At 30.1% G+C, this 17,444-nt stretch overlaps 1 protein-coding gene across 2 annotated transcripts in view; it reads left to right on the forward strand.

The window, feature by feature from the left end:
- The window catches only part of Pkc53E (Protein C kinase 53E), a 415,647-nt gene extending 402,851 nt beyond the window's left edge, over nt 1-12,796 (forward strand). For both annotated transcript variants that reach the window (XM_076186864.1, XM_076186863.1), the window contains exon 14: nt 4,450-12,796. In XM_076186864.1, coding sequence (XP_076042979.1) covers nt 4,450-4,602 — 153 coding nt within the window. In that variant the 3' untranslated portion in view covers nt 4,603-12,796. The remainder of the gene's footprint in view (nt 1-4,449) is intronic.
- The last annotated feature ends 4,648 nt before the right edge of the window (nt 12,797-17,444 follow it).

Raw genomic sequence — 17,444 nt, forward strand, 5'->3', positions numbered from 1 at the left:
TATATATACTGTTAAGGTAATAATATAGTTGTATATATTATATATATATATATGTATATAGATTGTATATATTTATATATAGTATATATGTATATATATATATATATGTGTATATGATGTATATATATGATATATGTATATAATATATTATATGTAGTACTATTATATATATATGTATATATATGTATATATATATATATGTATATTATATTAATATATATATATAATTATATGTATATAACTATGTATATATATGATATATGTATATGTATAATAGTATATATATATATTTATATGTATAAAAAGTATATACATATATTATATATGTAATATGTATATATATATAATTATGTATAATGTATATGTATATAATACATTATATATAGTATGTATATATATATATATGTATATATATATATATGGTGTAATATATATTTATATTAAATATATATTTATATATATAAATATATATTGGTGTACAATATGTGTTATATTTATGTATATAAATATATTACATGTAGAATATATATACAATATATGTATATATGATGTAAAATATATATTTATTTATATGTATATTATATATGTATTTATATATTTATATATACTAAATATATTATATTTTATATGTATATAATTTAGTGTATAATATAATTAAATGTAATATGTATATATATAATTTTCATATGTATTTATATATATTTATGATGTATATATAAATATCTGTATATAATATATAATATATTATGTATATATGTATAGATATAAATTTATATATTTATATAGTATATATTGTATATATTATATGTATAAAATATTAATTGTATATGTATTAAAGGTATATATATATATAATGTATATGTAAATATGTATATATATATAATTTAATATATGTATATATGTATATAGTATATATTTAATATATATATATATAAAATATTTATATGTTATATATATATTATAAGAACAAAAAAACATAAATATAATATAAATTTATATTTATATATGTATATATATATATATATACTATGTTTATATAGTATAAATATAATATATTTATATGTATATATAATATATGTATATATATATATTTAAATATTATATATAACTATATATATGTATATATATATATATTTATATATGTTTATAGATATATATGTATATATAATATATATAATATTTTATAAATTGTACAGATTATATTAGATATGGATTATATATTTATATATTTATATATATTTATATATATGGATATATATATATTTATATGTATATAATATACATACATTATATATGTATAAATATATACATATATACATACATAATTTAAAAACATATATACATAGATTCTATATATACATATATATAAACATATATATATATATATAACATATAATATATATCAATTTATCATATATTATACATATAATGGATATATACATATATATATACACATTGTATATATACATAAAAATATAAACATATATTATATATATACACATAAATATAACATATATATAAATATTATAATATATATATATATAAATTTAATATTATATATTACATATATTAAATATTATATATATATATATATATTAATAATATATACATATATTATATACACAATATATTATATATATAATATACATATATATACTGTATATGATATATATATACATATATATGTACATATACATATATAAATATAAATATATACATATATATACATATATATATATATATATATACATATATTAAATATATATTATATATCCATAAGTATATATTTATATGTATACTATTATATATTTATTTATATGTATATATATATGTATATTACATATATATATGTATACATATATCTGTATACATGTGTATATATATATGTTTATATGTTAATATATATATGTATATATATATAAATATGTATATAATATTTATATATGTATATATATATATATATATTTATTATATATATAATATTATATATGTGTATATATATATGTGTATATGTATGTATATATATGTGTATATATGTATGTGTATATATATGTGTATATGTATGTGTTATATGTGTATATATGTATGTATCTATTTATGTTATATGTATGTATATATGTGTATATATGTATGTATATATATGTATATATATATATAAGTATTTATATGTGTATATATATATGTATGTATATGTATATAATATGTTATATGTATGTAATATATATATGTGTATGTATATATGTATGTATATATGTATATACATATGTAATGTATATGTAATATGTGTATATGTATGTGTATGTAATATGTGTTTATGTATGTGTATATGTAGCACCCTTAACAAAAGAAATGGAACATGGAAAGATTATGTTTGTGTGTATAATGTATATATATATATATGTATGTATTTGTCTATAATATGTATATGTATATATGTGTGTGCATATATGTATATGTGTGTGCATATATGTATATATGTGTGCATATATTATATATATATATATATGTGTGTATATATATGTGTATATATATGTGTGTATATATGTATATATTTATATTATATGTGTATATGTATAGGTATGGATATATATGTATATGTATGGATATATATGTATTTATATATGTATATATATTTATGAATATATATGTATATATATGTATGTATATATATGTAATGTATGTATATGTTTGTATGTATATATATGTATGTATATGTTTGTATGTATGTATATGCATGTATGTATGTATATATATGTATGTATATATATCTATATATATATATACATGTGTGTATATATATGTGTTATATTATGTGTATATATGTGTATATATATATATATATGTGTGTGTATATTTATTGTACATATGTGTATATATATGCATATATATACATACGTATATATATATATGTGTGTGTGTATGTATATATATATATATACATATATATACACGTGTGTGTGTGTGTGGGTGTGTATAAAGATATATGTATACATGTATATATATAATGTGGATATATATATATATATAATATGTGATATGTATATATATATACATGTATATGTATAAAGTATATATATACATTCATATATACATGCAACATATGTATATACATATATGCATATGTGTATATATATGTATATTTATATATATATATGTATGTGTATATATATATACATATGTATATATATATATATATATATGTATGTGTATATATATATACATATGTATATATATATACATATGTATAATATATACATATGTATATATATATATTATATATATATATTTAAATGTGTGTATGTATATATGTATATACATTTATATACATGTTTATACATGTATATATGTATATACATGTATATACATGTGTATATACATGTATATTATATATATATTATGTGTATACATATATATACATAATATATTATATATATATGTATATACATATATATGTATATATATATATATTGTGTGTGTGTGGGTATGTATAAAGATATATGTATACATATATATATATATTATATGTGTATATATATACATGTATATGTATAAATATATATATATTCATATATACATGGAAACATATGTATATACATATATTTGTATATATATGTATATGTATGTGTATATATATATGTTTATATATTATGTGTGTGTGTATATATATACATATATATATTCACAAACAAACACATGTATAACTATATGGACACATGTGTATATATATATATATATTTATATGTATATATATATGTGTGTGTGTGTGTGTATACATGTATTTATATGTATAAATATTTGTATATATATATGTATATATCGTGTGTTTGTGTATATATATACATGGATATATATACCCAATGTATACATGAGTATATATAATATATACAGTATATATATGTGTGTGCATATATAGATATATATGTACATAGAATTGTTTGTATATACATATGTGTGTTTTTGTGTGCATATTTATATTACAGGTGAAGCTCACTTTCATGAAAGAAGAGACAAAAGGCGATTTCTCTAATTTAATCTTTCATACTGAAAGTGGGTTTTAAGTCTAGTTTTACCAGTATGCTATGACATAACTTTGTGGTTATATACATATATATACATGTCTGTGTGTATTTGTATATATATATATATAAACACAGTGTATATTGTGCATGTTGGTAAATAAGTATGTCTGTGTTTGTCTATATGTATGTGGTGGTAGGTAATGGTAGATATATATTTTGTTCCAAAATTATTTTTGACTAGTCCTACACTTGTGGAAAAATAGTTAAAACTAAACTTGGAAGAAATCTTTCATCTTCCATAATCCACCTCCACATATCTGTTGCAGCCAGTGTGTATGTGTGTGTGTGTATGTGTTATATTTCATTTACTTGCATTAAAAAAAAATTCTCTCAAACTATTTGATGTAGTAATATCTTCTTTCACTTGCAGCGCCACAGGAAGGACGTGAGCAACTTTGACAAGCAGTTCACTTCAGAACGCACTGAGTTGACGCCTACTGACAAACTCTTCATGATGAACCTTGACCAGACAGAGTTTTCTGGATTCTCATACCTCAATCCAGAGTACATACAGCACATTTAAGTTTAATAAAGTACTATTTTCATAAAGCTAATTTATGGAAAAGTTAACTGGAAAGCAAAACAATCAGTAGGATATACAAGAAAATGTAATCATATGTATATAAGTAATTGTGTGAGTTTGTGCATATACTTATGTATGTATGTGTATACTAGATATATACATGTGTGTGTATATGTATATATATATATTATATATATATAGATATATATAATATGCATGTATGTATAAATGAGTAAATGTATTTGTATGTGTTTGTGTAAATGAATAAGTATGTATATATCTATGCATATGTATAAATGTGTATTATGTATATATACATAATATATATATATAATATATATATATATAATATATATATATAATATGGATGAATGGATAAATACACAAAAACTGTGTGATCAGTAAGTTTATGGCACAGCCTATATATATAGATTTGGTTAGTTGGGGAAGTTTCAGTCTATTAAGGATTACAACTTTTGCTAATTCATATTACTTTTGCCTTTTCCCTGTCATTAAGAGATGCCCAGGGTGACAAGACATCCCATATTATATGGGATCATCCTGTATTTAAAGCATTTGTCCCATATCCCATATTGACCCTCCCCAGGATGTGTTTTGTCCCATATTTTCAAGCTTTTAAACACTTCGTTAGAAAATTTGGGAAAATTTTATATTTCACAGGTATATCAATTCAAAAGCAACAATGTACAATGGACATGCCCATTTAAAGCAAGTGAAAAAAAAAATGTACAAGTCAATGAAGCAGGTCCAGGAGCTGTGAGCTCGTTTTGTGTGCTTCACATATCTGGAACATATTGTCCATATACCTCTCCAATTTACGTGTCCTGTATTCAATACTTGCCAAAGATGTGTTGATGCGTTATGTAGGTATGATTACATCAGTGGTCATTTATGAAGTTCAGGTAGAAGCCAGTTTTCCATTAAAAATGGACTAGACATTGACATGAAACAAGATTCCCTTAAGATGAGATGGGTGTGTCTTCCTCTTAACTGCAGAGACCCATGAAAATTTCTATACATCAGACACCTGCATTGTCTTGTGTAACTTGTGGTTCCATTAATTGTAATGTTTTTACTAATGTAGGCAAGGTGAATGGCATTTATTAGTTAAATGGATGTTTGGAAAGACAAGGTATGTATTTGAAATTGGTGCTTCTTCAGCTATACGTGAAGTCTCCTACCCACCTTATATGGGAAGCAAGCCTTTCTTGTGCAGCTAATCTATCACAGTTTAGATTTTTTGTTTTTTTCAGCTTTCATTAAAGTCTTCAGTAACTTGAGTACATGTCTTGAAAATTAAGTGTAATTAAGGAATTAGCATGGAAAATAAAGGCAGATAAGCTGGATTTTTATTATGTAAAGAATTAAAGTAGGTTAGGCCACAAAATTGCAGATCACACAACACACATGGGCACTCGTATACATTTGTATGTTTAATTACATATAGATTTGTGTGAATGTGTCAGGATATGTATAAGACTACCCCCTATGTAACAGAGGAAAGAGGTAAATTTTTATCCATCTGTGCCAGTTGTTCAAATTATCCATTTCATATATATCAGAAGCAAGAACCAAACTAGCAGACTTGCATTCAAGGCTCCATCAGCTCTACATGACATACACCATTTGCTTTTTCACTCCATACTATTCACCAAGCACACAGGCCACTAATACACCAAATCCCAACTTCACTACTAGTTCCAGTATCTGAGTAGTACTCTGTCACACACTTCTTTTGATCAACAGAATTTTTTTAACTCGCGTTGCACAATTTTCTTTAATATATTTTCCAATTGATGGGATAAACATAGATGTACTGATATATAGCATTATAAGACAAGGTTGTAGTTGTTACTGCACAAGTTCAAAACAGTGATGCAGTATTGTGTGCCAGCCAGCTGATGCTGTATTAAATAATGTGGAATTTCTTTGTATGAAATGAAAGTGTCTGGACAGTCAGAATTACCAGACTTTATCTTTAACACAAGTCTTTGGACCCTCAGGCATACTAGATTTTGCCTGTGATTTCTAAAACCCATCATGTTGGGGAGGGGGTGGGGGTCTGTTACATTGAGGATAATCTGTACATGATGTGTGTGTGTTGGATATGGATGCATATTTTTTGTTTGTTTTGCTGTGTGAATTTGTGAGGCCAGTCTGGTGTGATTGACAGTGTATTCATACACTTGTGTGTGTGTGTTTTTATGTGTATACATTTTTATAAATGCATATGTATGCATATATACACATGTTAATTTTAATTTATCACAGATGTTATGGTAGACCATATCAGTTCCAGTATTTTATCTTTTCCATTTGTTTGAGTACATGCTCCCATACATATTATTTCAGAGTAATATAATTTCTTGATACATGTGTAGTTAATGCAAATCTGCATATTAAGTGATTTTTGACAAGTTGGTAGGTTTTACATTCAAATAAATAAGCCATACATTTGTTAAAATATATGGGGATTCTTCAGTGTGTATAACAGTGTAAAGAATTATTAGGTGATCATCTTGCGGTTACCTTTGATTATAGGATTGCTGATGGCCGATTTAAATTTGCAGAACGGGTATTTAGTATCACACATCAAGAGCTATCCCTGTTCTGGGTATGTGAAAAGATTGAGCAAAGACTAACTTTAACTTAACCAAAGAAATTCATAGTTATTTTCAATTATGGTCCAGGAATACAGAAGTGGAGAAACTACCAAATCATGATTGTAATACATATGCACCAAGAATAGGACATCTGTATAAGATGTTTTGGTGTGTGTCTCATGTGTTTAAATTCATAAATATGGAGTATTCTTGTCAAATTTTATTTTGACAAATCTATTTTCAATGGCAAATATCTCAAATATTTTTGCAGATCTAAAAATCAGTATGCAAATTTTAACATTTTTAAATATATTTTATTCCAATGCTTATGTTCCTAAACAATGGTAGTTTTAAAAAATATGTAGTTCGGTCTTAGTGGACAGCCCATTTTCAGTTCTCTAACTTTTTCTACCTCCTCGTACCCCTGGCAGTATTCATATCATCCAGTATACTGTACTGTTCATAGTGTTTCCTAGTGCTATCCAATTCCAAGTCTAGTCATTGTGTGCTAATCATCAGTTATTATGACAACATCTCAAAGATCAGTTGCTGGAATAAGTAGTCATCTCACCTGTAAGAAGGTAAAGATATTTTTGTATTTAATTAGGGCTTACCTTTTAACCACTAATTAGGGAACTATCAGATGAAGGATACCAGACCTGCATACTTGATTTCAGTCAAATAATTCTGTTCACCCATCGATAACCAGGGGTGTACTAGAGCTTCATGTGATACTTTCAACCAAGCCAGTAAGGAGTGCCCAAATAACCCTCTTGTCTTTAGTTAGTTTTTTCTTCTTTATTATTTTTTATTTCTTTTTTTTTAAGCTTTGGCTGATTACTGATAGGTCTAACTACACGAGGGAGAGCAGTCAGTAACTCTAGTAACAGTCAGACAGAATTTGGTTTACAGAGAATGAAGTCGACCACAGACATGAAGGTGGATAATGATGTGTAAGATACACGTTGTATTGTTGTGAAGCATTGCTATGGAGTTGTATTTAGTAAATTGATGAGGTTAAACTTTACCATCTATATGGTAAGTAGAGGTAAAGGGATATTGTTATAGCTGTTTTGTATTTAATAAACTTGTAATTACACTGTTAAGAAAATTGGATATAGATTACATAATAGTTGTACCAAAATACTCTCCTGTAATAGGAATTTCCTGGTGTTAATAATTTTAATGAAAAATATTCTCCAGTAATTCAAGTGAAACTGTCAGTTACAACCTATATAAATGTGTATAGACATATGTGACTTCTTAATCTACAATTATATTCCTTCTAAGTGTATAAGACTGGAATATTTCCATGTAGAAAGGATTATCTGTATTAAGAGTTAATGCTATTATGCTACCAACCAAAGTGTACAACAATAGGTGTAATGATGGCTTGATCATGACACTTGATATTTAGAGATTATTTCAAATCTTAATTGTTTATTTCAAAAGCTCATTTGATTCTTTTCTTCTTTTTTTTCAAGTGACTATTGTTATAGGGTATGATGTACATTCAAACCTATTTAAGTTGATCACTTTACTATGTTAGCTGTTGCGTGAAAAGTTTAAGCAATGGATTTTACTAACCTCAATAGATTTGATTATGCCAACAAAATTCTAATTGTAGGTATTTTAGGTGATTAGTTGCCTTACACTTGTTATGAAGGAGGGAGTCCTGACGATGAATCTCATATCATATGGCAATTATCATAGGTTGGATAAAGCCATACAAGGTTATTCCAGTTGTCTGTATGTCTGAAACTTGCATTATTGTGTTGTACTTTATGTTAATAGCCTGGCTATTTCTTAAGCCTCACTGTTTTTATAGGATTATAGAAATTAACTTAAGATATAATCAGCTGTAAAAATTTATAAATGATATCTTCAAAAACTTGTTCATAGAAGATTTTTTTAGTCACATTGTTATAGCATTTATTTCTACAAGAAATCATTTTAACGATTCAAAATTGGTTATTAAACAATTTTTTAAGTGTTTCAGATATACATACAAAAGTGTGCATGTGTGTGTGTATATGCATATATATATAATATATTATATATATATATATGCACACATACATGTATATGAATGTTGTGTATACATGTAGTAAAGCATGTGTGAGGATTAGGAATAGAGCACATGGTTTGAAGTGTTTGCAGGATTGTGTGATGTTGCTATGGTTGTTCAACATGTATTTGGATGTGGTGGTAAGGAAAGTAGATGCAAGAGTGCTCAGCTGGGATTTGGAATTTATGAAAATAGAGAGACATGGGAGGTGAAACAGTTATTTGCAGATGACACTGTACATGTGGCCAGAGACCAAGTCAGTCCCCCTCAGGAGTTGATGGGTTTTGAAAATAGGCAGTTATGCTGTCCTTGTTGCAGGACCTCCACATGCAAATACCCATCATTGGTTCTGGAAATAAATATTTGGTTATGGATATATCATGAAGGTTATAGACATTCCTTTGCAAAGTATATTGCCCCACAGAATAAAAACTTAACATGACCCCCATAGCTAAAGAATATATTTCCATAAATGCCTACTTCCAACTATCTAAATCAATACAATTGATCCGTTGTCCAAGGTGTCTCTTGCAGAAGACCCAGATTTTCAAGGAAATGGCAAGTAACCAGATTGGCCTACAAGTCACTTGAGGAAGAAATAGTGTTGTGTGGGGAAGTCAGATGTTGGGCAGTGTAGGATGTGTTCTGTGTCTTCTATATGATGATTGCATGTGGGGCAATCTCAGACAGTGACCAGGTGGTGGGTGATTAACTAAAAGCAATTGTGGTTCTTGTTTGTCATGGGAGGGATTTCTTGGGTGGGCTGATATCTGGCTGAAGCATGGATTTTGGTGACTGATTTTGGGGTGTTAGTTGACAAAGGATCTAAAATAGTTCTCGGGGGTGGTGCAATACTGATGAGGATAGCACTGGTGAAGGATGTATGAAGGAGTGATTGTACCCATGGTTCTGTATGGAGCAGACTTGGAATGTACGAGATGCAGAAAGGAAGAGACTGAATGTGCTTGAGAGGAAGACAAAGAATGCAGTGGAGAAATTGGGTGAAGGGAAGAGATACAAATAAAAGGATGGAGACTGAGTGAATGAAGAGTTGATGCAGCCAGATGGGATGTCTTTCTCATCTGCTTCATAAATTGTTTTTGAGTAAATGAGGAAGGGGTTGCCATATGATGAGGTGATGGAGGTAAACCAACTCTGACTGGCAGGACATGCTGTTGAAGAGCTGTACCTTGCAGCATTGCTTTTTGGCTGAAATAGTGCAACAAGGGACAAGCTGACTCTTCATTCCTGAGATACTAGACTTGCCTCCCCTCGACCCCCACTCCCAGCCATATGCAATCACAAATACTCAAAGCTTACCATTTCCTTCAGCCTTTCACCCCTCAGACTCCCCTCCCACCAACTGTCACCCTCTCCCTACATATATCTCATCATCTTATCTCCACCCACACCCTCCCAAACCCCACCAGCTATTTCTCTTCCAACTCAGCCACAAATTCAGTGTCATCTGCAAACAGTAACTGGCTCACCTCCCAGTTCCCCCCACTGTCTTTAACCAGCTCCAAACCCCTGCCCAGCACCTTTGCTTTACATATTGAATAACCATGGTGACATTACACAACCCTAGCTTAGTCCCACCTTCACCTCAGACTTGCTTTCTCCATGCCCTATCCTCTCACAAGCTCTACTGCTCATGTAAAACATTTGACCATCTTCAACATGCCTTCCCCATCCCTTACATCAGGAACACATCCCACAGTGTCCCTCCATTGCAATATTGCAATCCCTGTATTAAAAGTTGACCCATGTCATACCATGTAGTTATTGAGAAAATTTTCTGCATTGAAAATTAAACGAGTGATCTCTGAAAGTTAACTATTGATAGCATCATGGTTTTATGAAATTGTTGGCCAGGTGTTCCAAAACTTTATAGGTTACCTTGTTGTGCTGTAGATTATTTGTGCTATAAGTTATCAGAGAACTACTGAGTATCAGAAGAGTATCGCCCTTTGCCCTATTGTCAGACTTTCTGTAACCATTCTTATTGCCATAGAATTTTTTTGAGCTTCCCACCAGTCCATTACTACTGCGTCAGTACTGGATTTCTTTTTAAAGAATTGTTTTATGTCACTGCCTGTAAGTATATTCATTAAGATTACTATTTTAGTTTACAGAGTATTATGATACCCAGTCATATTTCTCTGTATCAGAGGCAATGTAACTGCTTGTTTCTGTTATATACTGTAGTATGTATTATAAGTTTTAAAATCACCTTGTTGATACTGGAACTTGTGTCAGTTATAGGAGTCATGTTTCCACAAACACAACAAAGCCAAAGTTTTTAAATATGATTTGCTTCCCTATTGTGGCCAAAGAATAATACACTCTGACCACGCTCTAAGGTCCATTTGTGATAAAAAAAAAATCCTAAATAATCTATCCATTTGTTTCTTCAGGATTATGCAGCAAACATTCCAGTGTTTATGTGTCGTACATGTCCTTAAGAAATGATGGTAAATTTACCTACTGTTTAATATGCTAACTAATATTGTAGACATTTTTACAAGTTGGAAAAAAAGTAGTTGTTATTGTTTTGAATGCCTTGTTTAGGCTTAATGGTTCTAGTATGTAAAATGGCTATGTGTTCTAGATGTTCTAGTCACTTTTTCTAAAGTGTTAGAGAAAAATGGATATGTAGGGCCCATTCAGTTTTAAAAGTTTAAGCAGAAACAAGTCGTATATTTATGACATAAAATTTCAGTATGAATTTATCAAGATTGCAGTCACATTTATGTAGTTTTGATTTAAAGATTTGAACTTGAAATCAAAGTTTAAGTAGGCTTGTAGAATGTGTGAATATTTTTACATAGGTCAGTTGAACACATAATTCATTCAGTATTTGTAAAGTTAAAACCAATTATAATGAAGACATTTAAAGAGTAGTTTATGAAACCATATTTGTTTTACACCAAGTTTAATCAATAGGAAGTCAGTTTCCTTCCTCAGTGTACCTTTGATAATGTATTCTTTAACGTGCTTTCTCGAATCCGTGTATAATTGAGAGCAATTGTGTTAAAAGAAATACAGATTAGGATAAAAGTGAATGTATGACTTCTTAATAATAATTCCTTGACCAATACACATTTGAATGAACACACAGACCCATATTTCTTCCATGTATGCTAATACACTTCCGGTAAGTCATAAGATGAAGGACCCACGGCTTTTTCTCGTGATCCTGTAGGACAAGATGGGTTGTTGTTAAAGAACTCTTGTTTGAGAACTCTTGGTCAAGGACTCTTGTTTGCCTTCATCCCCATCCTACTTTCCTATCTCATCCTGTCCATGTCAAATGAAAGTGGTAATCAAAAATGAAGAATTGGCAACAGCCATCTTGGCCTTGAGCACAGAAAGAAGTCTTTGTCCTTTTTGTTTTGGGATGTATATAATAACATATTTATGTTTGGTTGTATTGTTGAGCCTGCCAAAATATACCTGGTAGATCCTTTGTACTGATTTTTTCAATATATCCTTAAGTATATTGTGGGTTTACTTATACTTTTACATGCATGAAGCTTGGCTCCAGGAAGAGCTGAAAATTAAAATCCCATTTCACTGTTAAAGAGACTTGCATCTTAGCTAAGAGAACAGTTGGAGGTATGATCAACTACATGAACATATTTGTAGATTTATGTAAATATTACAAGACGAGTAAGAGATAAGGCAGGTTGTTATATAAAAAAAAATCTGAATAGTATATACGCTTGGGGTGAAGACTGGGAAATCATTTATCACCCAAAATTCCAAAATAAAGGATATAAGAAAGAACTAGGAAGAGAAACGATTACATAGGGAAAAAATACTGTTGGTAAAATTCCAGAATCATGCAAACACAGATACTCAACATAAAACTTACATTTCCAATAAATCCTAACCTAATAGAACCTAACTATTCCAGAGAAAAAATAAATCTCGAATGGAAAAATGAAAAAAAGAGTGAAAAATGGGTTTGTCTAATACTGGAATAGAACCATACCCTGATAAACAAATCAGCGAGATGGTCACAGCAGAAATCACCACAGGACTGGTTTAACAAAAGGTGCAAGATTGCAAAAAAAAAGTCAGGGATGTAGCTTGGGAAAAATGGAAGAAGTGAAGCAATCAAACAAAAGCTTAGAAACAAGCTAAAAATGACTATACAAGAATTTGCAGTGAGGAAGAAAGTAATTTTGAAAAAGGTGTAGTATATAAATGCAAAGATAAACCAAACCTGTTTTATAGGTTTATATATGTAAATTGAGACATGGGTAAGTAATCACCAAGTTAATAGTGGGTAGTAAGGTCTTTGAAGAGGCCTCAGCTTGTGCAGAAATAATGAATGAAAAATTCTAATCACACATACATGCATACACATACCAACAGCTTTTTCCCCCTTACACTGGAGGTTGCCAAAGTCAAAGGCATGAATTAACTCCCTTTGATTACCTTGTAAGTTTCTAATCAGTCTTCACAAAAGAGCAATTTTTTTGAGGGAAGCAAAAAACCAGGTAGAAATATGGATGTAGAAGTAAGGGAAGTGCTCAGTCTCTTGGGGTAATTGGATGTGACAAAAGCTAAATGACCTAACTGGATCCCAAATTGGATACTTAAAGAATGTAGGGAACAACTAGTGAACAAAAGTCAGTCTTATCACATGCTTGTTGGAAGAAGGCATTGTGCCGCTTAAGTGGAAAAGGACAAATGTGGTGCCAATCTACAAAGTTGGAAACAAGGAGACACCACTAAATGATATACCTGTATCACTGGCCAAGTGGGTTAGGGCATTGTTACTTTTGCTGAGGGTCGAGGGGATGGCAGTTAGAACCCTGCCATTGATGAAGTTGAACCAAGGGCATGGTTCATTAAATTCCATGCCACAAAGTCCTCTGTAAGGGGCACCATCCTAGTCTCCCAATAGAGGTGGGGAGTTGGTGATGTAAAACCATATCATCATCGTCATCATCACTGACCAGGACAGTAGTGAAATTATGTGAAAGATCAATGGACCAAATATCCTGAGGAGATTAATATTCTGACAGAATCAGTTTGGCTTTCAATCTGGAAGGCTGAGTGTGTCGAACCTATTAAGCTTTCACTTGAGAGTGATTGACAAGATGTCAAGATGAAGAGCAGTAATGAGTGGAGTTCCACAAGGTTCAGTGTATGCTCTAATAATGTTTCTTGTCAATGTCAATGACATGACAGAAGGAACAAGAAGCTATGTTAACATGTTTGCATGCAAAAATCATGAGAGGTGAAAAACTAGCAGAGTACAGCAAAAAATATCTAGACACTGTTTTTGTATGGAGCCAAGAATAGGAAATGATGTTCAATACTAAAAAAAATCCAGAGTACTGGAAATGGGTAGTATTGGCAAAAGACCATGCTTAAACAATTCCTTGGGAAGTGAACCCATTACAAAATCAAAAGAGAAAGATTTGGGAATGTTGATAGATGACCTGTCGCCTGACAGACATACCACCAGGATTGTGAGAGAGACTTACTGACTACTGCATATTAAATTGGTGTTTCACTATATGGATGAAGAAATGAAAAAACTCATTGAAACCCTTATCCATCCAAGAGTGTCCATCAGTAGTATGGTCCCCACACAGAGTGAAGGGTGTGAGCAAGATCGAGAGAATACAAAGGGCACCAAACAAACTGGTCCCCAGCCTGGCAGAGGGGGTGTTGCTGGGGGTGCCCGAGCACCTGCCCATTTGCCCTGTGCCCCAAAAGTGCCCTTCACAAAAATATATAAAAATGAATGAAAAATTATTTCTCACAGGCTTTTTCCATTTCTTACCATTCAGAAATTATAATGTGGAAAATGGTGTTGCACCCTACCAGATAGTTACCAAAAATAATACAAAAGAGTGAAGTGTCCAATTTCCTGCCCAAAGCACCTGCCCCTTGCAATGTCTGTGCATGTTGCTGCCTGGCAGATAAATCGTGCAAGGAAAGACTAAAAGGTATGCCAACATTGAAAGATCGAAGAGAAAGAGGTGATGTGATTATGATATTCAGGTCACTAAAAGGGATAGATTGCACTGACAGAAAAGATCTGATTAAAGATGGGAGGGCTGAGGTCATGGAAGCAAATTAAGAAAGGCCACATATCTATCGGATATGAAGAAATACGGTTTTCCATATAAATGTATAAATACATGGAATGACTTAGGTGATATAGCTCATGCTCAAAAATACACGAGTTTAAATAATGATAACTGGAAATCAAAGTTGGAACTGTACATGTATTTGAGGCCAGGTATAATAAAAAGTTAGAGAATAAAACATGGGACCCAACGAGCGTTGCTCCTTTCCTTTATACCACAGTTATGTGAAATTGACTTTTCAATACATATATAAAGAGAAAAATATATCACGCTAGATTGGTATTTGTAGCGGTGGTATGGGCTCCTCGCAATTCAAAAAGTAAATACAAACAGCACCGCAGCAACCAAAATGATTCCCAGCCTTGTCAAAATAATAAGATTAGAAATACTAGATTTGTCATCTTTAGAGCGGTGCTCAGGGCACTGAGGGAATGGACAGAATTGACGATTAAGTGCTATTGTTTTAGAAAAAGAAACGGTATATCGCAAATATAACTCCTTTCCTGTTAAGTACAAGTTCAAGTAGGTAAACATACTCCCGTAATCCTTTCTTGTCTTGTTTTATCAGAATAAGTGTCCTCACGTTTTCCCTTTCAAACAATTATTTTCTCTGAAAAGAAAATAATCTTCATGAATGTAAATGACGAATAACCTCATTAAAGAAAACCGGGATGTTCATGACCTATCACTATTCTATTTGATTTTTTTTTCACTGGAAAAACAATCGTAGCAGACTTTGAATTCGAGTCATGTTTGTGAATCTTTGTCATCCATCTAGATTCTAGACTGAAAGAATTTCGACGAGTAGATCTTCAAAGAAAACTAAAGTTTTAGGGTAGACTATAAAAGGTGAGTCCAATCTATGATCGAAGTGGTCATAACACTCACGCCTGTAACAACTTTATTTTAATCTGGCATATATTGTCTTCTATACTGCTGCTGAATATTTGCTTTTATTTATCATATTTCATTTAGTTATATTTCTACGTACTATTTTTCTCAACATTGTAATGATTGTTATTCTACCTCCTGATTTTTTTTTCTTTAGTGAATGTCCGTTAAATAAATACAGTATAAAAATATATAGAAATTTATTTGCCTCAAGTGATCCACACTATGATTATCTTCGCATTGTAGTTAGTCGTGTAGATATTCTCAAAACAAGGAAAATGACAATGCGAACTTTTATTGTATCCAGATGATCCAACACTACTGTGTTCACACAAGAATGTCAACATTATAAATATTGTAATTTACTCAGTTCGAAACATGAATTCGTTGATTAGTGGCTTGTTGACAAGTTATATTCGCATTTCTGTCAAACCGAGTCTATTTTAATCGGTACAAACTACATGTTAAAACAGTGCTAAAACATTGAATATTACCTACAAAAAGTGTATTGAATACCTAGGAGTGGAATTTGACCTAAACAGAGTTCAGCCACAAGTGACAATGGCAAATAAGGTAATCAGTGATTAATGCAAGAGTAAAGCATAGAATTTCAAAATGTTAAAACCACCAAACTATTGGCCTCTGCACTAGTAGTGTCTTAATTGGTTTACAGTGGGAAACAGAGTGAATATTTTAATTACCCGTCCGATGCACAGAATTGTACATGGTTAGGCACTTAAATACCTCAAACAAAATAAATTCCACGTTTGATCAGTACACTTTCTCCACACGATTTAATAAAGTCCCTTAAAGTTCACAGCTTCACTTTTATGGAACAAGCTTGAGGCATCAACCCAAACAATTCAAAATCATGTCATTCAAAGTATCTCGTAGGAAATTTCTTTAGATGCAAACTTTTTTAGCAGTCGTAGCAATTTTTTTATACTTAGTATTTTTGTCCAGTAATAGCAATTATATTTGTACTTAGTATTATCCGGTCTTTCAATTTTTTTTATATTGGGGTATAAGTACATGTATTACAATAATATTTCCTATTTGCATTTTAGTATATTTTTTTCTTGCTTTTTAGGGAACCCCAATGGAAATAAGACTCTTACTGGGCTCTGAGTAATCTGTAGTATA

This window comes from Oratosquilla oratoria, chromosome 6, assembly GCF_046742065.1.
Source record: "Oratosquilla oratoria isolate Oo_2021 chromosome 6, ASM4674206v1, whole genome shotgun sequence".
Classification (NCBI taxonomy): domain Eukaryota; kingdom Metazoa; phylum Arthropoda; class Malacostraca; order Stomatopoda; family Squillidae; genus Oratosquilla; species Oratosquilla oratoria.